Source organism: Capsicum annuum, chromosome 4 (assembly GCF_002878395.1).
Source record: "Capsicum annuum cultivar UCD-10X-F1 chromosome 4, UCD10Xv1.1, whole genome shotgun sequence".
NCBI lineage: Eukaryota > Viridiplantae > Streptophyta > Magnoliopsida > Solanales > Solanaceae > Capsicum > Capsicum annuum.
Genome location: NC_061114.1, coordinates 179,040,476 through 179,064,913, shown reverse-complemented (window position 1 = coordinate 179,064,913; position 24,438 = coordinate 179,040,476). Strand labels below are relative to the sequence as shown.

The window sequence follows — 24,438 nt, the reverse complement described above, 5'->3', positions numbered from 1 at the left end:
ACTAGTTTTTATAATCAGTTTAGATTCATACTAGGATGCTCGGAGACAAAAGTCAATTCATCTTATGTTTGAATATTATGGGGGAGGAAGGAAATACATGGCGTTCATAGATCTACAAAAAGCTTACGACGAAGTCCTCAGGGAGGTTTTATGGAGGTGCTTGAAGGCTAAAAGTGTTCTTGTGGCATACACTAGGTCGATTAAAGACGTGTACAATGAATCCATGTCTTGGGTAATAATCGGGGGAGGGGGGGGGACTCAGAGCACTTTTCCCTATTGATGTGGTTGCATTCGGGATCGACCCTTAGCTCATTTTTATTTGCCTTGGTGATGGATGTATTGACGTGAAAAATTCAAGGTGAGGTGCCATGGTCTATGTTATTTGTGGATGACGTAGTTTTGATTGACGAGACCTACAGAGGAGTTAATGCTAAGTTGGAGGTTTGGAGACAGACCCTAAAGTCTAAAGAGTTTAGGTAGAGTATGACCAAGACGAAACATTTGGAGTGCAAGTTCAGTGAGGTGATGCATGGGGCTTGACATGGTAATGAAGAATGATTCTTGGGCCATTCAAAAAAGAGATAATTTCAACTATCTTGGGTTTAGGATACATGAAAATAGAGAGATTGACGAGGTTGTCGCTCATCGTATTGGTGCAGGGTGAATGAAATGGAGGCTCGCATTTAGCGTATTATGTGATAAGAAGGTGCCTTCTAAACTTAAAAACAAGTTTTATAAAGTAGTGGTTAAACTAGCTATATTGTATAGGGTGAAGTGTTGGTCAGTCAAAAATTCTCACATCCAAAAAATGAAGGTGACAGAGATGAGGATGCTGGGATGGATGTGTGGGTTTATTAAGAGAGATGGATTAGAAATGAGGTTATCCGAGACGAGGTGGGAGTGACTTCGGTGGAAGACAAGAAGCGGGAAGCGAGGTTGAGATAGTTCAGACATGCGATGAGGAGGTGCGCGGATGCCCTAGTGCGGAGGTGTGAGAGTTTGACTGTGAATGAATTCAGGAGAGGTAGAGGTAGACCGAAGAAATATTGGAGAGAGGTGATTAGATATGACATGGAACAGTTACAACACCTAGGACATGACTCTAGATAGGAAGTTGTGGAGGACGCAAATTATAGGGTCGGAGGTTAGTAGGAAGGAGTGTGTTCGAGGGTATGCATGCTGATAGGTAGGAGTGCGTTGTTTTGTTATCCGTGCTAGTAGTCGCAGTGTTATGCTTGTTGTTTTTTTTTTTTGGGGGGGAGTTTTGGTGAGTTTGCGGTTTTGGTAGATCGATTGTAGTATTATTTTGTGGTAGTCTTGTTTTAGTTGCTATATGTTGTTTGTTTACTACCTATTATTTCTTGTTCTTATATTATGACTTTTTCTAGACTAGTTTTATCTTGAGACGGGAGTCTATCAGAAACAACCTCTCTATCTCACCTCTAAGGTGGTGGTACGAATTGCGCACTCTACCCTCTCCAGACCCACTGCGTGGCATGTTGTTGTTGTTGTTGAGAATTAGCACTGTTGTATTCTTCAGCATTCCTTGATGCTGGCCACCTCCAAAAAATTATAAGGTAGTAAGGTTAGACTAATCTTTACAGAGAACCGAAGAAATCTACCAGCTCATCTACTTCCTCTATACAGTTTCTGTTGCACCAAAAAAGCAAAGACACTAAACAGTTCCATTTCACTTTGGAGATTCTTTTCTAATCCTCTCTCATTCTGTCCTAGCAATTTTGTTCCTCCTTTGTTCCTCCTTTTCTTGTTTTTTCTCTCTCTTTTATATTTTAAATCTTTATTCATCTCATTTTAGTGATGTTTAATTAGAATTGTTGGGAAAATGCCAGAAGGGAATGCGAAACTTTTCTTTTTTCTGAAGATAAGCAGCTTGCATATTGCAAAGTAGAAACTGCCAAGCACCAAGCTGTGGTGCTAATAGGGTAAAAACCTACCTGCTTGCATTGAGTCAAGGAAATCTGACATACCATCATATTCTTTATAAATTATACCAACATGCCAAAAGCCATAAACAAGTGAAGTTAAACTGTTGTACACTAAATGACTTTCCTTTCAAAACACTGTTCATTGATTTCCTTCTGTGAGGAAATCTCCCCAGGTTGCAATTTTGAAAGTGTTTACTTTTATTTAATCCAAGTAGTGACCAACTGCTGGTTTTCTATGTTTTAAACCTGCACATCTCTTTACCTATGAATTCTTTTTCTTTGTCCAACTGAGAAATCTTTCTATGAGAAAATTTTTGTTAGTGAGGAAGCTGAGTTCCCATGTAATGCTATATGGCCTCCAAGTGTTCCGAGGAAGGTATGCTTTTTTACTTGGCTAGTCACTAGAGGGGTGATTTTGATAGCAGAAAATCTTAGAAAGCGAAAGGTTGTATGCGTTATTTGGTGCCTCATGTGCGAGGAGATGGGTGAAGATGTGAATCACTTTCTTCTACGTTGCGGGCTTACCCCGAGATTATGATGGGATATTTTTAGATGGTTTCACACTTCTTTCGTAATGCCAAGAACTGTGAAATATCTGACTCTTATTTGGAAGAGTATGAGAGGACGGAGAAAACAAACGGCCTGGACATGGTTCCGATTGCATTAGTGTGGGTAGTTTTGGGGGGAGAGAAACAAGAGAGCGTTTGAAGGTCTAGAGTCGAGTTTCTTGCAGTTGAGGAGTAGTCTCCTCTCCCTTATTTTCTTTCGGTGTAACCAATAAGTTCCTTGTTGCTTAGAGGATTGGATGGAGTTTGTAGAGAATCATATCTTGTAGTCTTGATCTTTTGGTATAACCTTTGTATACGTCCGTCTTGGTCATATTTGTGAATGAAAATACTGTTACTTGATCAAAGCAAAAAACTTATGTTTTCTCCCGTGATTTAGGAGTTCAGATTTATATTTCTTTCGGGACTTTGGTTTAGCTTCTTTATATCGATACAGATGCCCTTATTCTCTCCCTCACCTATCAAAAATAGCGGTGATATGATGTTGATAACACTACTGAATCTGTAATTATCACTGCAAAATGGAAAGGATTTATTTGTTTATTTTTCTCAGATATGAAAGCTGAATGCTTCTTTTCATTGGTTTGTCATTTCATTTGGGCGCTTCTAACTGTCGTGATTTTCTGTTAGTGAACCAGTTTCACCAAAGAATCAGCAGCCAAAAAAGAGGAGAAGAAAAGATCTGGCAAAAACCCATGTTGGGGATGATGATGGACATAATCCAAGTAAACCTGCCAAAGTCGGAAAAAAGGCTGTGAAACCAGTACCAGTTGTTAGTGAAACTTCTCATCCATCTCATGGTGTTTCTTTGCAAAATATATCCCATGAAAAATTCCCGAATCAGTAGGGTGTTTCAGCAGTACCAATAACAAAGAAAGCGGCAGATACCCAAAATATGTTGGATCCATCTCCATCAGCAGCATGGCGTTGCAATTCTGCACAAGAAAGAGACCTTGTCCAGAAGAAAAGTGGAGTTATCCAATCCAAGAATCTAGGAGACAAATCAAAACATGGTTCTGAAATATCTGGGATCTCAATTCAGAGGCTACATGAAAAAGTTCTCATGCTCGAGAAATCTATTGTTGGAAACTCAGTAAACATTTCTGACGGAACAGAACAATCTGTTCAGCGCAGTGATGAAAAGTTTAATGTGAGTGGCTTTGAGGGCAAGAACTCAGCTCAGATGATGGTGAGTTGTTTACTCTACTCTTCCTGCAATTGTGTGTTTCTTTGCTGTCTGCCAGATATTTGATTTCATGAATCATTTCTTCGTGGTATTTTTTTTCAGTAACTGTGGTGTTCGGGCTAACTTGCGTGCACCTCGACTAATTCCACGGGACACCTGCTACCTCCACCGCAACAGGTACCAGGTAGGTAACTGTGTCCACCAAGGCTAAGACAAATGGGACATAAGAGGAATCACCTAGTGTTTTTGCCCGTTCTATGATTTGAACCCGAGACCTCATGGTTCTCAATCCACTTCATTGACCAATAGGCCGCACCGTTGGGTGTTATTTCTCCGTGGTATTTATAAATTGATTTCTAATGGTTGCTTGAGAACATTGCTATGTTTTTACTATGTTTTAACTCTGTTATCATCTGTGTTTACTATGTTTAGGTGATTGCACGTTATTGTTCCGATTCCTTGCATATATTACCCTGCACAACTTTTGTATGGGTTGCATGTTTTTCTTCACTGCAATTTTCCCTTTATATTGCTACTTTGATTTGCTTCACTTGAGCCTAGGGTCTTTCAGAAACAACCTCTCTACCTCCAAGAGGTAGAGGTAAGGTCTGCGTGCACTCTATCCTCCCTAGACCAGACCTCAATTATGGGATTTCACTGGGTATGATGTTATTGTTGTTGCTAGAGAACATTGCTGAAGGCAACTTTTTTCTAGTAGGTCATTGTTCGATGTAGGGATAACACTTGTTAATGACCTGGTGAAACCTTTGAAATGCTTACAGCGAAGTAGAGCTGCACATATTATGTGCCAAATACTGTGAAAAGATGCTAGAAAAAATATGCTGCTGATCTTTCCAAAATCAAACCTTTTTTCTCTGAAAAGATACTCCCACTGTCCCAATTTATGTGACACTACGTCAGGATACATATAAGGAATCGGTAGCAGCCTTATGATAGATAAAAAGGGAAAAATTTAACTCTTTTAGCTAGTTTGAAAGAGAATGGCATCTTTTTAATTTAGTAACAATTTAACTTTAAATTTTTCATTTTACCCTTAATGAGATGTTTTATAGCCACAAAAATCTCTATGGTTTATTTCCGACCGCATGTTTCAAAAGTATATCTTTCATTCTTAAATTTCATGCCTAGTCAAACACGTTCACATTAATGGGAAAGGAGGGAGTACTAAACAGGCCGTCACCTTAACAAGCTTGTAAGTGTTAAGAAAATGGACCTTAGACCTAAAGCTAGAGTTAAGGATTGTCCATACTACTGTTTATACCCTTAACAGATGCAAGATTCTAACATCCTCTCAGGACTAGGACTTGGGAGTATGGATAACATTACGTAGGGGCTCAACATTAGGTAGACCAATATGAAGGAAGGGTTTGACATGATAAAAGCATGGATCTTCTGTGCTTTAACAACTTAAATGTTTAGATGTGATGGTTACACAATTCAACATGGTATTTGATAAAACAGAGGTTCTGGTTGCTGTCCATCATCAAAAATAATTTTTTCATGCTTTGATAACATGATAAACATATATAATAATCAAGATGACCTTCTAATGGTCTACAAATCCTCTTTACTCAGTCAGTTTGACCTACAGCTGCCATTAATTTTTAAGTAGTAGTTAAAATGAAGGTGTAAGCATACATAACAGTCAAGAAGACCGCTAGTTCTAGCAAGTTCTTGTTTCCTCTCTACTCAGCTGGTTTGGCTTGGATCTCAGATATAACCGTTCAATTCTGCACGATATAAGATTCAGAGACATGTATGGTGTAGGGTTAAGCAGTCATATCTGAGATATCCAGTAAGCTTTTATTTTTGCTGTTACTGACACTCAGGTGCTTCCTAAAACTATATAGAAAGTTCCTGCCATGCACAGAAAGGAAGGATCTAGTGGTAGACCAAAAGGTACAATGCTTGAGAAGGCCATCAGGGATTTGGAGAAGATCGTTGCAGAATGTATGCCCAAACCTCTGACATATGTTTCTCTATCTGATGATAATTCATTTTCTTTTATAATGGTTATTTATTTCAATCTCAAAATATCACAGCAAGGCCACCGAATATGGAGGTTCAGGATGCTGATAATTCATCTCAGGCTATCAAAAGGAGGTTACCACCTGAAATAAAGCAGAGGCTGGCTAAAGTTGCCAGATTAGCGGTACAGACTAAGCTATATGGTCTAGCTAGTTCTATCGTTTTGGTTGACATATTAACTTATATTTCATAATGTACTTAGCCAATCCAAATATTTCCGTTGATGGTTGCAGCAAGCTAGTCATGGAAAAATATCCAATGAGTTAATAAATCGTTTAATGAGTATTGTCGGCCACTTGATACAGCTTCGCACATTGAAGGTACTTTTGTGTTTCATTTGAATGTTCTAGATAAAGTTTATTATCATGTTGACATTTCAGCATGTTCAAGCTATATTTATTTGAGTTTCCTGACACAATTTATTTCATAAATTGTTCAATATCTCAATTTTGTTATGGAGATCTGTGAGGTTGTAACAGGAATTAATTGTAGTGATGATTTCTTTCTCTATTTTGGTGGCATGTCTTCATTAGAAGACAAAAGATATGTATAATCGTGTAATGCATAATGTTAAATCAATCATAGTTGTGAAGTTGGAAGAGACATAGAACCATATCCGTTGCCAAATGTGACCCATTGCTGAATCTGTTACAATTTGAAGAGCTCAAGACCCGCCTGATCTCTCATATAATTGCTATTGTGTACTGCTGACAATGGCTCTTACATATCACATTACTAGCTTGGTTAATTTGTGTGGAAACCTACAATGCTTGAGTTCCCAACATCAGCTTTAGTAATTATGTGGCTAATAGCTTCTCAATATTCATCACTTTTCTTAGAGAACGGTATCTTTGTATTCACACAAAACACTCATCATCCAAAAATGATGAATTGGAAACTTACATCCCACAAAGTTGTGGGTACACCCCCAGCAAGGTATTCTTACAAGTTTCCTATAAAATCTAATAGTTCTACTCTCCTCGTCCAACTCTTGTTTGCACCACAAAAAAAATAGAAGGCTTATACACTTTATCTTAACTCTTCTGTATGCTGATCTTCTGATCTTCAAAGCACCTATCGTTCCTTTCCCTCCACAAGGTCCACCACGTGCATGCTGGAATTGTTTCCCGCCAATCTTCTTCTCTCCCTCTTTTACCAAATCCTGGGCAATTCTCCGTTAACTCTAGGGTTGCCTTAGGCATCACCCAACTGACTCCTAAAATGCGCAAAAACATGTTCCATAGGCTTGCGGCAGTACTGCAATGTAGGAACACGTGATTGTTAGCTTCTGCTTTCTACTCACACATAAAGCATCTAGAACATATCTTCCATCCTCTCGTCTGCAACCCTCATGAGTGAGGCATGCTTTCCTGCACACTAACCAAGTGTGAAACATGATACTTTAGGGGAGCTTCTGGCTAGCTTCTCAATATCCATCACTTTCCAGCCATTATCCTGCATTTTCTCTTTCTAACACTTGAAGCAACACTTAAAAACATTATTTTACTTTGAATTTGAACAATCTACATTTTAGAGTGACTGGTTGCAAAATCTTAGCATGTGTCTTTACAATATCGATAGATGTTTTCATGAGCCTTTTATGGGACGAGGAAATGAATGCTTAGGTAAAGACCTATGAGTATTGTATTTTGGTTGAGAAATCTGAAGGAGGGTATAAGTGTTTTAATAAAATTTGGAAGAGAAATGCTCGGCAAGTCTAGTTTCTTGGCTGAATATTATAAATTCTTTTAAGTTATGTCTGATGCAGACACCCAGTTGTACACTTACATATTCTTCGTAGCTTCAATCTGTGGCTATTAACGTTGGATTTCTTTTCTCACATGTTTCCTTCTTAACTTGCATAAGCTTGCGCCATGCTAGAGAAATTTATGATGATTTTCGTCTATGTTCACATATAAAGGTTTTATATTTTTCTGTTACTAATGCTTCAAGTCATATTCTGGTTTTGCTCCCCATCATTGTCTTAGAAATCATGATGGATCTAATGTGTGTGTGGCTGCAGAGGAACTTGAAAATCATGGTCAGTATGAGGCTGTCAGCAAAGCAAGAGAAAGACAACAGGGTTCAGCACATAAAGAGGGAGGTTGCTGAGATGATTAAGTTGAGGATTCCATTGATGAAATCAAAGGTATGACTGTAATATTATGCTTATTCTTTACCATGAGTGCATGTTATCTCTGCCAGAGTTTGGGGGATTCAAGCCTCCCTGGGAAGTTGCCATTGTTCCTTAATGATCAGGAAAAAGAGAGTTTCATTTTTGTACAAGTGAATGTTTCAATAGGAAATCTCAAACCAAGTTGCGCTCCCTCAGGTTATGAGATGGTTTTATGAAAAAACTACAAAATATCTTTTTATTGATGTTTGACATGTGTTTGCAGTTACTTGAACAACAAGCTGGAGCTTCTGATGACTTCCAAGAAGCGAGTGCTGAAGAGAAAGAAGCCTTTAAGAGAAAATACAGCATGGATTTTGCAATAGAAGACAAAATGTGTGACCTTTATGATCATTTTATTGAGGTAATTTTACCCCTCCCACCCGAATCCCAACCTCCACCTCAAAACAAAAATGTCCTTGACAATATTGCTTCTTACTGGAAACAGTTCGTGCTGGAGATTTACCTAGTCTTTACTTGTAGGGCCTGGATGAAGATGCTGGTCCACAAATCAGAAAGTTGTATGCAGAGGTAAGGGGACATAAAAATTTTGCTATATCTTGGAGTAAGAACCTCATTTTGCATGGCTGATCTTCCTTCTCCTTTTTTTTATTTTTTTTTAATTTTTTCTATTTTTTTAAATGTACATTTTCCATTGGGCAATCTAGGAAATTTTAGTACTAGATGCAAACTAAATTCCAAGTGCATCTGAAGGTAGACTGTCAATCAGAAAACAGTTATCGGTGTATGTAAGAATCTGTTTTCTATTGTAGTGGCCGATTATCGGTGTGTTTTCTTCTTAGCTCCATTAAATAAAATTTTGCACTGCTTAACTCTGATGTATGTTCAGGATTTTGGCCACAAAATATGAATTTGGAACCTGCTTTGACATTTGGGGGTTTCCAAAGTCTTCCTAGTTTTCCCTGTGATAATTGTTCTGTTTTTTCATGCATCTTGCAGGATATTGGCCAAATAGATTTATGGACAACAATGGTATTGAACGTGCTATATGTAGAGCAAAAGATAGGAGGAGAGCAGTGCATGCACAGCGGAAGGTAAAATGTCCTGTTTATCTTTATTTTCTCTTTGTTTTTAGTTCATAATTCATTTTGTCAGGTAGCTTTTAATTCGTGATCTTGCATTCACAGTGGATCTTTGTTTTAGGTAAGTGTATAGGATTATCAGTCTATAGCTGAATGCTGTCTGAAATTCTGTTAAGAATTTGAATTTCACATAGTAAGAAGTCATTCTCATCGTCATCTCTTGATGAATTACATGAAAATGCAGTTTCAAGCCTGTGCCAAGAAAGTTCATTTGGATTTTTTATGTAGGACGGAGAGAAAATTAGAAGGAACAAGTTAGTAGCCACAAAGTTAGAGGATACTAGTAGAGCAGATGCTGGACCTATTGCTCAGTCAGTGCATAGACAAGAAAAGATTGTGGTTGATCATTCTTCAACTTCAACTAACAAGGCAGTATCCAGTACCGCATCTGTAAATGTTTCTGCACGAAATCCTGTTTCCCTAGCTAATGGTTCTGATGTGGATCGTCTAAAGATGGAGAAATTAAAGGCAGTTTCTGGCAGCTCTGTTGATCCATGAGTAGATGCAGTGCCAAAAAAGAAAATTAAAAGGAAACAAGAGTAAGAATCGGGTGACAGTCAGTTTCACAGTGAGAAGCTGACTTCCGCACAGGCAGAGAACAAAACCAAGAAGCATACTGCTTGTCCTCCTCCGAAACCAAATAATGCTGCGCCTTCTAGCTTTGAACAGCTGACATGATGTAAGTTCTGCCTCTAGTGGCTTCACTGATTGCCCCTTCTTTCTAGTTCTGTAAGTATATTGTTGTTTAACATAGCGCATTACCGATAAGAAACCAGGTTTCTTGTTTTGAATCTACAGCTGAAGGCACATTTTGTTTCATCATGAAGGAAAAAAAGAAAATTGTTTTCTTTTTGGCACTGGTGCCAAGGCTCTCCTCTGGGTCATTTTGATGCTAGTTTTTATAGACTGGAAATTGCTCTCTTCATTAAGTTTCGTTTTGATAGCAGCTAAAATTCCATAGTGCGTTCTGAGTTGGTTCTAACCCGATTTTTGAACTTTTTAGCATTTATCCTGGTTGGATATAACACAAATCCACAATATTTTCTAGAAAACAAGCAAAATTGTTATGTTCAAAGGCTTTTTGAAAACAAAATTAACAGAAAATTTGCCTGCGCTCCACCTCCATGGAAAATATGAACCAAAAGCAAATTTTAAATTAAATCAACACAGACCAAACTTGTTTTATGGTCTAAGAAAAAAGGATCTGGTATGCAGCAACTAGACTCACAAAAGGTGAGATGGGATTTAGCATTAACATCAAATTTTGATCACTAGAAAAATGAAGCGTTACTAGCAATTCTACCCTACTATGCAATTGTTATTTGACCCCATTAGTAGAGTTGCAAGGTGTTACCAAGTTCTGTAAGAAAAAGGATGACTGAAAAGAAATGTCAAAGGGGCATTATAAACATATATTCATTTAAAGATAGCTAAAATACCCATTTAGGGATTCTCCTGCATACAACTATTTTCTTGATATTGCTATAACATGTTGCAAAGCAAGCAATATTAGTACTGGTTAAGGTGATTGCCAAGTGTAGCTAGGTTCGAACAATTCCATCATCGAAACTATTTATGTGGTTTATATAAAGAGGACTATGTTAGTGCAGAAATCTTTATTTATCAAAGCTCTCCCGGACATACCCTTTTAGTAGCCAATTAATATTATATTTTCATATAATTATGGGAGTTTTACATAAATTTCAATTAGTTTATCCATAACTACATCTTATTTCAATTTTTTTTGTTTTCAAAATTTAGTAAAATCTGGATTTTTAATTTTTAGATACAAAATATCAAAAGAGATAAACAACAAATTCGTTGTAATTATGAAAAGTAATAGTAAATGACTCATTTAAGGAGTAATATACTCTGTAGATCTTCTAATTAACATTTAAATATCCCAAAAGGGCATTTAGTTAATAATACATTTTTTTTTGAAATATTCTTCTCCATATTCAACTTTCAGATTCATTCTTCTTTCGTTTTTCTCTTTTTTTCTGGGAGATATATTTTTTTTTTCAAATTTTTTGCAATGAATTTCAAATTCTGAAAAAGAAGAAACAAATATTGATTAAAAACGTATCATGGTAAGACATGATGTATCAGTATAAAAATGAAATTTGAAATATAAAGGTATAAGAGATACATAATACAAAAAATGTATCAGATGCAGAGATACATAATTTAAAAGAAATACATATATAAATCTTCTAACTATATACATATAGGGGTGTACATAGGTCGGGTTGATTCGGTTTTTTTATTAAAATATAACCAAGCCAATAATGTCGGTTTTCTAAATCTATAAACCAAATCAAACCAATATACAATCGATTTTTTTATTTCGGTTTTAGTCGAGTTTTTTCGGTTTTTAGGTTTTCTCGGATTTTTTACAATTATAATGTGATTGAAGAAAAAAATTAAATGTTTTCACTTAAAAGATAAAAAAAAAAAAAAAAATGGTCATAGAGTAGTTCCAATAAAAATTAAGTTGACAAATTACTAAGACGTCTAAACTACTATCTCTCAAAGTAATATTATGTGGATACCAAGTAGTTCAATTTCTAAGTCACTAATCACAGTAGCTTGTCTGAAAGTTCCCTTTACATAAAATGTGAGCATATAAAAGAATGAAGAATTAGAGACAACTTATTAAAAACTTAACTTCACAAAGTAATTAATTATAACATAATTCCATAAAAAAGAGAAAGAAGAGAAACAAACCTAAATCACAACTTGACGAATGAGAAAATTAAAATGAAAGTAAGATGATGAAATAATGAGAACTCTCCAAAAACTTGGAAAGTAAAATATAAAAAGTGAAGCAATTAAAGATTTTTAGTTTTTTATATTAATATTGAGATTTGTATTAATTTGTTATTAATGGAAAAATAATATAATTAAAGGCCCAAGAATATATATATCTATTTTCTGAATATAAAAAAAATAATAAAAGTAATTAGAAAGTAGATTATAAGTAGTATTTTTTTAGTATAAAAAATTAAAATTATATATGTATTAGTTCGGTTCGATTTGATTTTATTTTTGCTAATACCAAACCAAACGAAGAATGATCATTTTTTTTTTTTTTGCCAACACCAAACCAATCAAACCAAACCATAAGTCGGTTTTTTTCCTCAGTTTGATTTGATTCATCGGTTCGGTTTGAATTAACGGTTCGGTTTGTACACCCCTATATATATGTATATGAAAGAGATATATATTAATAAAATGTATCAAGCTTACATATACAAGAATATGCACCTAAAACATGCATATAAAAGTAAACTAAATTATGTATCTTCAATTAATAAAAATGTTTCTCGAATTAAAATGCACAAATACAAAAATTGCTAAACCTTTGATAAAATGTCTCTCGTTGTGACTTGAATAATTTTTCTTTTTGAAACAATACCTTTTCGTCTGAAAGTGTCAGATTCTCTTTTCTTCGATGGAACGGATTAATGGAGTTCACGAAGTTTCATACTCAGCCTTCTATTGAATCGTTATTTGCTGAGTTAAAAATTGACGGTAATTGGAGACACCGTACATCGCCGTCTTCTGTTCTTTCTTCGGTGAATATTCTGGTGGAGGATAGGGAGCCAAAAAAGCAACAAATTGGTACCATTTTTACGAATCTAAATTGGCATGACCTCAAGTGTACATATTTGTTTTTGGATCCTTGTGCTTATGAGTTATGATGAACGTTTTGATAACGAGTTTCTCTTTGCATAATGGTTGGTTCTCAAAGTTTGCTGATTCTTCTTTCTCAATTTTATAAGGAAAATATCCTATTTTTTATTGTAGAAATGGTACCAATTGCGGGGTGGGGTGGGGGTAAATATATTCTAATTTTAGAATAGAAGTTACGTCTTTGTAGATTTAAAGAGAGAGAATGTAAATAAGAGATATTTATAATTTTTATTAAGTGAAGAAAATTTTTGTAATTTAAATATCTTAAGTTATGGCTTTGCGAAATTTTTCTATAATTATTCGCTTCTATCTTCCCAAATCAAGTCTCAAGACATTTTATGCATTAAATCAAGTACCCTATTATTTCTTTACACTACTACAAACAAAGGTTTATCCACAACAAATTGTGAGAAATTTGTGATATCAAACAAGATTTTTACTCCTTTCTCACTGAATCAACTCATTGGCAAAACACATGATGAGAAATAGATTCTCACGAAAATATTGTGAAACTTCTTAATTTTTTCTTGTGAAAACACTGCTATTTTTTCTAGGCGAAACATCACAAATAGGTAATATTTAGTCCATGATTACGAGACCATGGTTAAACTTTGCATAATTACAAAATATAGATATGTCTTAACCTCTCTCTTACCTCTCTCCTCCTTCTCTCTCCCTATCTCGCTGCCTTCCTCCTTCCCCACCCGATCTATCTCGCTGCCCATTTCTTTCTCTCTCTTTCTCTCTCTCTCTCTCTCTCTCTCTCTCTCTCCAGAAATATGTATAGATTGTATATTCAATATACATTTCGCAAACTATATATATGTACAAATTTAATAAACATTATGCAAAATGTATATGTACAGATTCAGAGTTAGTCAATATACATTTTGATATTATTCAAATCAATAATACATTTACACAATATTTTCTATTCAATATACACTATGATTATATACAAATTATATTTGGATATACATTTAGAAAAGGGAGTCAAATATACATATATAAAAACACATTCACATATACATTTGAATTATGCAACTGATGTATATATGAATACAATTGCAACAGAAATAAATACTGAACTAATATACAACTAAAATATTTACGAATATTAATGAAAACATTTACAAATATTGAATTAATATACAATTGAGACATATAGAACTATACTATTGAAACATAATATATAATTAATAATAATTTGTATAATTTTTTCTTTTTAAAAATGAGAGAGTTCAGATTATTGCTGGGGAGGAGGGAGAAGGGAGGAGAGAGATAGGGTGGTGGGGGGGGGGGGGAGAGATAGTTAAACTTAACTATGGATAACTATGAATGGTAATTATTCTAAACATTGACAATATAGGGTAATAATATGATGCACCTTGAGGGAATTTAGTCAATCCAGAAGGATAGCCTCGAGGAAGGGAAAGTTAAACTCGGTATAAATCGAGAAATATAACTAACTTGAGAGAGGTTAGAGAGAAAAGAAGTATTGTATTATGATTCTGAATAGTCTTTCATTCTTACTCTTTGGTATTTATGTTTAACAATGCAAATAACTGTCTAACTATGGAATAAACTATAATGAAGCTGCTAGCTATAGTGAAAATAGACACTGCTACAGTGTCAAAAAGCTTAACGAACTTTTAAATCCCTAAATTTTGCAACTACTTGTTCTCCTCTTTTTAGCTCATCTCACTTGTATCAATATCTTTTTAATGAAGAACATCATTATCCTCAAGGGTGAAATGTAGGGAACCTAGTTTTCAATTTTGATGCAAACTCCTAAGTAGCCAGAGCCACATCAAAATTAGTCTATATGATCGACACTTGACCAACTACCTTGTTGCCTCTTTTGACCATCCTTCTATCCAAAATTGATTTAGGTTCAAGGCAATAAAGGCTAGATAAATGAAGAACATGAGGATGAGTAAAGCTTATGGGAACAACATGATACTTTTTGAGGAGAGACATAAAAGGTAGGATGGATTAAAACATCTTAAGGCAACAATAGTCCGTAACCAACAATCCTATCCTAGTATCCACAAGATAAGGGCCATCATACTTGGTTGCAAGCTTATTAAATAGCCTAGTAGCCATTATAAGATGCCTAAAACGCTATAGGTTTAAGTATAGCCAATCACTAATTTAAAAAGACCTTCTAGTTCTGTGCTTATCTGTTGTGTCCTTCATCTTTTATTAGGCCCTAACCATGTGGAATTTCAAAAACTGAATAATGGATTCTCTAGCTGCAAGTGATCTATCAACCATCTTAAAAACACTCTCACCTACCAAGTAAAACAAATGAATAAGAGGTTTATGATCATACAATACTTCATATAGAGTGCACTTGATTGTGAAATGATAAGTGACATTCTACCACCACTCAGTAAATGGTATATATGTAGCACACTCCTTAGGTTTATCTGAGCAAAAGATCTTAAGTAACTCTCTAGGGTCTTATTTAGCACCTCAACCATCATAAGCTATGAATCTCTGCAATTGCACCTCTTGAAGTGTAAAGATCTCTTATAAAAAAGAGCTTAAAAACACAAGGTTCCTATCACTAGTCATGGTCACTAGCATCCCATGAAGTTTAAAACCATGTTTCAAGTAGCATTGTGCTACTAATTGAGTAGTATATGGATAATGCAAGCACAAGAAGTGACCATACTTTTTAAGTCTGTCTACCATAACCAAGAGGACATCGTTTCCATTAGATTAAGAAAGACCTTTATAAAATCCAATATCAATCCAAATACCTTTAGAAATAGGTAGAGATTGTAAATAGCTTAGTGAAACGACTATATTATCTTGTTTATTTAGCACATCAAATTGTTGGACAAATGATTTGACATCTTAAACAAGGGACTTCCAATAAAATAGTGATTATAATCTCCAAATGTTAGAATCCACGCCTGAATTTCCTCCTTGAGGAGTTTTATACCATAGCTCTGTGATATTCTCCTTCAATTGTTGATCATCACCCACTATTAGTTTCCCTTTCCACCTAATTGATCATAATACTAAGTATAATGCTTGAAAGGCTATACCTATAATCTTGTAACTTAAGATCCTATTCCCAAATTACCTTAATATGGTCATATAAAGCATCATGTGGAGACAAAACGTATATAGCCAAGAGTTCAATATCAAACATTCTAGACAAGGCATCATTAATCTTGTTATCAAAACCCTTTTTATACTCAATAGACTATGGGTTTAGATACTCCTGCAATTTGGAAATCAGTATGTATCTATTGGTCTAATACATTTTTTAATACTTGTTGACCAATCATAAAAATAAAGTGTCTTCTAAGCAAGTAGTGAGACCATTTTTGTGACGACAAAAATAAGGGCCAACAACTCTCTATCATATATAGATATAGCCTAATGCTTGGAGGCAAGGATTTACTTATATATGTAATGAAATAACCCTGTTGAATCAATACAACACCAATACCCTTCCCACTTGCATCCATTTCTACCGGAAAGAGTAATATTAATTAGGCATAGCAAATATAAGTGTAGAAACTAAGGTTAGTTCGAGTATATGGAAGGCCATAATGGATTGTTCAGACTAAACAAAACTTTTTTTCTGTAACAAGACATGTAATGGTCTACAAATGACACTAAAACCCTGTATGAATCTTTTATAATACCTAACAAAACCTAAAAAATCTATTAATCTATATGATGTTGACTGGGGTAGGCCATTGTTGCACAACAATGATCTTTTTAGGATTAGTTGAAATACCTTAAACACTGATATAATGGCCTAAATATTCTACTTTATCCACCTCAAATGCACACTTAGAAAGATTGCTTCATTAACTCAAATACAACCTGTACATGAGCCACATGGTCACTTAAGGTCTTACTATAGATGAGTATGTAATAAAAATCCAAAAAAATTGATTCCTTCAATAAAGGTTTAAAAATAACACTCATTAATCCTTGAAAATAAGAAGGGGCATTAGCTAAGCAAAAGGTATTAATTGCTATGAATTCATAATGACCCTCATGAGTCTTAAAAATAGTTTTATAAGTAAAATCCTTATCTATTATCAGTTGAGGATACCTTACACTTAAGCCAATTTTAAAAAACATCATAACATTATCCAATTCATCAAGAAGGTGTCCGTTCAAGGAATAGGGAACTTATCTTTAATGGTCATCTGGTTCAAGCTTCTGTAATCCACACAAAGTCTCCAAGTTCCCCCTTTCTTTCCCACTAATACTACAGGAGAATCATATGAACTTGTGCTGTGTTGAGTGACATCTTGATCCATCATTTTTTGTATAAGTTTTTCAATAATATCCTTCTTGAAAGTAGGATATGTATAAGGCCTTTTAATGATAGGATTGGCTGACTCAACCAATGAAGTTCTGTGGTCAAATGTACCTCTATATGAAGGTAATTAATAATGTCCAAACTATCCCACCTTAGAATGATAAAGCGGTCGCTGTCAAAATATATCAAACCAACTAGGTTGGGGTCGATCCTATAAGAAATAGGCTAGAAATCTGTCTCAAACTTATTGAAATCACCGAACAATGCAGAAAAGTAAAAAAAATGGTATTTGTAGTAACCAGCTAAAAGTAATAAGGCTTGGTTGGTTTTGGTTGTAAACAATCTTAGATGAACACTAGGATTGTGTTCCCCCTAACTTCTCAACTCAGTAGACTTATCGTGCACTGTCGAACTATTCTAATATCTTGCATGCAGAATCTAATATCTTGGATGAGCTGACAGATTTCATCCTTTACTTTTTGAGTCTCAGGATGTCGCCTTGCTAACCCTTATCTTGATCCCAGTTAACTATTACCTTTTGAGTCTCTAGTAATTAGATAATAGCTAACATCTTACTTAGATAATACCTAGAAGCGTGGATCGACATCTAAACTTCAAATTACTATTGTGATTCTTTTTTCCTAGTCACTACTCCTTCTTTGGAGTAAGTAGCAATAATGTAGGTAGATCTTAATGTTGGCCACCTCTAAGAAATCAATAAGAATGAAGAAAACCTAATACATGTAAGAATCTTTATCTAGAACGACTTGGAACTTCTTCTACTTAATCCGCCAAGGTTCCCACAACCCTAGTTAAAGGAATTAGATGCTCAGAGTTATGACATCAATCATGAAGTCCACAGACAAAATTACAAAATCAATCTCATAATAATGAAAGAAGAAATACCAAAGTCTTAAATTAAATAATAAACCAACAACAAACCAAGAACAATGAGAGTAAATGATAGACCTTAAGGGCCTACCCCTGGATATGTGAATGCATGATTCAATAATTGATAAAATAAATAAAGCCTAAAGGATATTTACAGATTACAAGAAACCCTAGAAATCAAATCTTAATCAAAATATGAAAACTTAATTACCCATACATAATAGGATAGGACTTAAAAACATCATAGGAGTGTAATTGTGATACATGGAAACCCTTGGAAACTATTTTGAAAAGATCGACAAAAGTTGAGGTTGGTGGCTACATGTGGTCTTTACATGCACCCTGGCCTTGGGCGTATATGGTACATGCCGCCGATAGGCTTGGCCCATGTAGTGACCGTATGTGTTCGCACTAAAATTTTTTATAGGTTAGCTCTCAAAATTTTGGACTTCTAACACATGTTTTGCCTACATGCAGTCCACAGGTGCTAGTGCATGCATATGCCCAGATAAAAATTTTCTGCAGGTTAGCTCTCAGAATTTTGGACTTCTGACACATGCTTTGCCCACATGCGGTCCACATATACTACGTGCGATTCGCATGTTGACTTAGAATGTGTCAGAAGTTGATTTTTAGCTCTTATTCAATTTCCGCACATGTTTTGGTCATGAATAATCCAAAAAGTATCTCTAACATCCATAATAGATCAAATAAGTAACCAAAAATATTATTTTTCATCTGTTTCTTGAATTTAGCATCCAAAACCTAATTTCCTGAAAAACACTTCAAAAATACATCATATCTAACAAAATAACCTTAAGTACATACATATTCACCAAGTTTAAGCATCGTAAGTACTATATTTCTATAGCATATCAAGACCCTCAACTTAGAAAGTTGCATGTCATCGGGCAACAAAACATAACAAAATAATACAACAATGCTTAACCAAGAGAAATCTAAGATACCTATGACAGTCAGTCATCAAATTTAAGCTCAAGATCATTACCTTCTCCAAGTTTAATACTTTAAAACCAAACTGTGTGTATTAATGAAGCACAACAATATGACACAAAGGAATCAAGCTATGACATTACATTAGCAATAAACACCCGTGCATGTATACAAGTTACACTACCCAAAAAAGTAAGCAGCTAGCAATACAACCCCTACACCCTCACAACAAAGAAGTCCCACTCACTCATATAAAATAATGCATGTCAATGTGTGGATAGTCAAGAGACACTCACACTAAGAAGAGAAATTCCAATTAATGTGCATCAAATACCATAAGCTTGATCTTATTTTCTTTACCTTAGTTTACGGACAGTCTAGTTAGGATTACTATAAGACTTTTCTCGGCTTGTAATGTAGGCTTGGGGGACTGATATGGTACACATGGACATATGAAGTGGCTAGCCTCCTTGGAACCACTCTAACTTTGGGGTCCCACTTATTAGCCAATTTTTCACTTTATTTCCTCCTTTGTTTCTCCCTTTTTATTTTAAAGCGCATTCAGGTTGGGTGTAGTTTTCTTATCCTTTCTTTTTCAACTTCATTATTTTCTTTGCTTTTATTTTTTTTCACAACCAACCTTACTTTCTTTTCTTTTATTTCTCTCTTCTTCATACCCACTTTATATTATGCACCCCAATGATAGCAATTGCCTGAGTTGAGATGCACAATTTTCAAGGAAGACCAGGTCCAAAATAGGTTCATTGTAATACAAATAGGAAGGTGAAGTGTATAACAAGAGAAATTAGCTATAAGTATCAAAATAGGGATCAAGGGATATACTTCACATGGAATGTCATTTAGGCTAAAAGTGGACTCATATAAACACAACCTATGATCCTTTCCTAACCAACTATCATACAACCTAGTCAAGACTAATCGGGCAAGCTTTGAATTTAACATACAAAGGAAACTAAGTAGCATCTCACACACACATCGCACATAGTCAATATCACAAACTACTACCTATTTGATTCATGCACAAGTTAGCTATGATTATTATGTCTCTAATCCTAATGCCATAACATGATTCACAATAGTCACATAAATATGCATATTACACAGTTCAAAACAAGGTATTGAAGGCGTATTATCATTTATCTCAAAAATCAATAAAAACATGTCAACTACCCTAAATACTTTTTTTAATCTACCCTAAATACTTATTTTTCTCCTAGTTAACAATAAAACATCACAAAAAAAAATACAATACGCCTAAACATGCAGCTCTACTAGGAACAGGACTTTGGAGAAAAGAGGCGCGACAACAAAAACCCAAGAGGACATTAAGGCCCACAAACATCCCCACCCCCAACTTAAAATCATGCATTGTACCCAATGTATCAAACCTCTACAAAACAACAGAGTTAGAAACATACCTGTGGCACCATAGGTGCAAAGATCTGACGTCAATCACATAACATAAATACAAATAACAAAATACCTTGGTTGCCTTTGAAGTAGCACCTGATTTTACGCCGTGGCATGACAGGACTTGGTTGGGTATTCAGATTTCACCTACAAGCCCATGGGTACCTTGATTACTTAGACTTCATCAAGGTAGCCCAAGAGTTTGCCTTCAAATTTCTCTTTCCACTTTGAACTTATAAATTTCACCCCTAATTACTTTTCTGATTTTCCATTATGTTCCAAGGGCGGTGGTATGAAAATAAAGGACCCAAGAAATAGATGTGGAATGTGGTACTTCTTAGACCTTACTTGAGGAATGTAATTCTTTTATTTTGGCTCAAAAAATTCAAGAATATAGACATATGGTTTCTCCTTCTTACACTCTTTTTCAGTTTCGGATAGCTCGACCGAGGTCTGACTATCCAAACACAATATGGAAAAAATGCTTAGAATAAGGTCCAATACGCCCCAAATCATTATTTACAGTCTTTGTTACATCCCCGCATAACTCTATTATGATATCCTTAAGAGTGACACTATCCATAAGAGCATGAGCAATTTTAGACTCCTGCAATTTCAGCTCATCAAGTTGGTTTTTCAGAATTCTTTTAGTCTTACACCACCCATAACTAGGTTACTGGGTGTTACACGCAACAAATTTTGCATCCAACTCTACTTGTAAGTGGTAGATATCCAAGCTAAACCTATCAACCTTTTGGATCCGATCTTGTATTCCTTTTTCTAAGAGTGACAAGGTGTCAAGCATGTTCTCATTATGTTCTAATAATATATTTATCACTCTCTTGCAGTAATGCACCATATCAAAAGGAAGATGATCAATAAATAAGGAGTCATCATCATTCCATACTTTTTCTAGCCAGGTTGCCATCTCAAGAATTAAGAAACAAAATAAACAAAACAAAAAAAAGTAAAACTCGATAACTCTAACAACTTCAATCAAGAATTCTGAAACCATATTCCTCGGCAACAACATTAAATTTTGATAACACCAAAACTACCCCTCCTTAAAAGGATAAAATGGTCGCTATCAAAATATAGTAACCCAACTAGGTTGGGGTTGATCCCATAGGGAATAGGCCAGAAATCTATCTCAAACTTGTTGGAATCACCAGGTAGTGCAAAAAAGTAAAAAAAAGGGGGATTTGTAGTAACTAGCTAAAAGTAACAAGGCTTGGTTGCTTTTGGTTGTAAACAATCTAAGACGAACACTAGGCTTATGTTCCCCCTGCTTCTCAACACATCAAACTTATTGTGTGCTGTCAAACTATTCCAATATCTTACATGTAGAATCGATAAGTTTTGTGCCATCGATAATCTTTTGGACGAGCTGACAGATTTTACCCTTTACCTTTTGAGTCTTAGGATGTTGCCTTATTAACCCTTAACTTAATCCCAGTTAACTATTACCTTTTGAGTTTCTAGTTAATAGATGATATCTAACCATTTTACGTAGATATAACTAATAGGGTAGATCGATAATTAGGCTTCAAATTACTATTGTGATTCTCTTTTCCTAGTCACTATTCCTCTTTTGGAATAAGTAGCAATAATCTAGGCGGGATCTTAATGTTGGCCACCCTAAGAAATTAATAAGAACGAAGAAAATCCAATACATATAAGAATCTATATCTAGAATGACTTGGAACTTCCTTTACTTCATTAATCTGCCAAAGTTACCAGAACCCTAGTTAAGAGAATTATCCGCTCATAGTTATGAGATCTATCATGGAATCCACAAATAAAATTACAAAATCAATCTCACAGTAATGAAAGAAAAAAATCCTAGTCTTAAATTAAATAAAATACCAAAAACAAACCAAGAATAATGAGAGTATAGGATAGCCTCTAAGGGCCTACCCCTGGATATGTAAATGTATGATTCTGTAATTGATAAACTAAACAAAGCCTAAAGGGTATTTATAGATTACAAAAACCCTAGAAATCAAATCCTAATTAAAATAGGAAAACTTAATTACCCATGCATAATAGGATAGGACTTAAAACCATCATAGAAGTGTAATTGGGATACATGGAAACCCTAGAAAATAATTTTGTAACATCCAAAAAAGCTAAGGTCGATGGCTACATGTGGTCTCTATATGCGCCCTGGCATTGGTCGCATGTGGTACATGTGGCCTGCAGGCTGAGCAGTGTAGTGAACGCATGTGCTCAGACCAAAATTTTCTACAAGTTAGCTCTTGGGATTTTGGTCTTCTGATTGATGCTTTGCCCACATGCGGTCAACATGTACTACATGTGATCCGCATGTTGACTTAGCATGTGGCAAAAGTTATTTTTTTTAGCTCTTTTTCAATTTCCACACTTGTTTTGGTCATGAACAATTTGAAAAGTGTCCCAAACATCCATAATAGATCAAATAAGTAGACAAAAACATCACTTTTCATCCTTTTCTTGATTTTACCACCCGAAACCTAATTTTATGCAAAACATTCTAAAACAGATAAAATCTAACAAAATAACCTTAAATACATGCATATTTACCAATTTTAAGCATCCTAAGTGCCATATTTCTATTGCACATCAGTAATATACTAGGCGCTTCAAAAAGACAAGAGTATTGCTTAACTAAAGAATGCGAATCAGGGATTAGATTGGAGATAAGAGTAGATTGAATATTGTAGCAACTAGTATCTTCTGTTATACTATCTACCAATGACATCATAAACAATTGAGAAGCTTGTGCTTCTTGTTTAATTACCTCTTTTACTTGGAAGACTTAAGTTTATTAATAGCTCTTCTCAATATATCATTTTTGCCCTTGTACCCAAATTCTTGGTTCTGTTATTGAAATTAAATAATATCTTTCCAAATGTAATTGTTATAACTTTTGGGGGTTGCTCCACACAGTAAAGGACCAGATCCCTCAGAATTAATCACAGGTAATCAAACAATTGAGTACAGGAAAGCTAAAGTCGTGTAGAAAGAGTAAAAGACATAAGGATGTTTATGTGGAAACCCAAGATGAGAAAAACCACGGATTTTCCTCATGAACACCTCCAAATCCACTATAAGCAACCTCTCACTAAAAGAACATAAAAAGTATAGTCAAAATTAATATAAATTAATAAAAGTATTTCTTTTTCAATCTATGAGCTTAAAATTTTAGAGGAAATACACTTCATTATTCAACATTAAAGCAAAATCTGAATGTGTCTCATAATTGCTATCTATTTGCACAATAATTTCACATGTCGATCTAGGAAATGAGTAAGACTCATGTGTTCAGCAATTAAAATATGTTAGTAATTTGAAGGTTTAAATAAAATTTACTTATAATCTTAAGAATTATTCTTGTATTATGTCAAAAAATTCTTTAACGACAAAAACGAAAGATATTTCCTTCATTTCAATTTGTTTGATCTTCCTTCTTTTTTAATTCGTTTCAAAAAAAAAAAAAAACTCACTCTTTTCATAGTAACTTTTTAATTTCAATTGTCATGTTTAAAAACTTAAGATTAAAAAGCATTTTAATACTTAAAATATCTTTAATTTAAAAGCACAAAATTTGTGTTCTTTATTTATTTTTTTAACTTCGTAAGTCTTGGAATAAATATTGTCCATCATGAAGTGGCCATGACGTTTGGGGTTAGGTCACTGAAAATATTTCCCTTGTTTAACTCATCACACTGAAATACCCGTCCACCCTTTTTTTTTTAGCTCACATTTAATTTAATCATAACTGCCTTTGCCGTCCATAATCCAATTGATTATCTTTCTTTGTTTCACTCATCTCCATCTCCCCACTTCAATCTTAGAGAAAAAATATATTAGATTCTTATTGAAGCTTTTATTCTATATATGATAAATACTTTTTCAATTTAAATTTATTCCAAAAAGAGTATCAATTAGCTTCCTTTTGTCATAAAAATTTACGAATAATTTCATTTTACAAAGTGTGAACAAGTTAACCATTTATTACTAGTGTCACACTAGAAGACAAGATTTCTTGCATGATTTGCTTAATATTTAAGAACATCCTCCTCCTATATAACTTGCCTTATCAGTATAATATGTCTCGCTCTTACTACTCTTTGCTTCCAAGAATATTGAATAAATTATGAA

The 24,438-nt window shown here is 34.6% G+C and overlaps 1 protein-coding gene across 4 annotated transcripts; it reads left to right on the top strand.

The window, feature by feature from the left end:
- Positions 1 to 252: 252 nt before the first annotated feature.
- LOC107868817 (ubinuclein-1) lies at positions 253 to 9,871 on the top strand. Of its 4 annotated transcripts, XM_047410406.1 has the most exons (10): positions 3,446 to 3,701; positions 3,801 to 3,882; positions 5,570 to 5,669; positions 5,762 to 5,871; positions 5,981 to 6,067; positions 7,771 to 7,896; positions 8,147 to 8,284; positions 8,404 to 8,451; positions 8,874 to 8,975; positions 9,252 to 9,871. In XM_047410406.1, exons 3-10 carry the CDS (start codon positions 5,582 to 5,584, stop codon positions 9,519 to 9,521), a joined length of 969 nt encoding a protein of 322 aa, XP_047266362.1. In that variant the 5' UTR covers positions 3,446 to 3,701; positions 3,801 to 3,882; positions 5,570 to 5,581; the 3' UTR covers positions 9,522 to 9,871. The 4 variants fall into 4 exon arrangements, with proteins under 4 accessions (XP_047266359.1, XP_047266360.1, XP_047266362.1 ...); XM_047410403.1 differs by lacking the exon at positions 3,801 to 3,882 and having other exon boundaries at positions 253 to 3,701; XM_047410404.1 differs by lacking the exon at positions 3,801 to 3,882 and having other exon boundaries at positions 256 to 3,701; positions 8,881 to 8,975; positions 9,252 to 9,432.
- Positions 9,872 to 24,438: the final 14,567 nt, after the last annotated feature.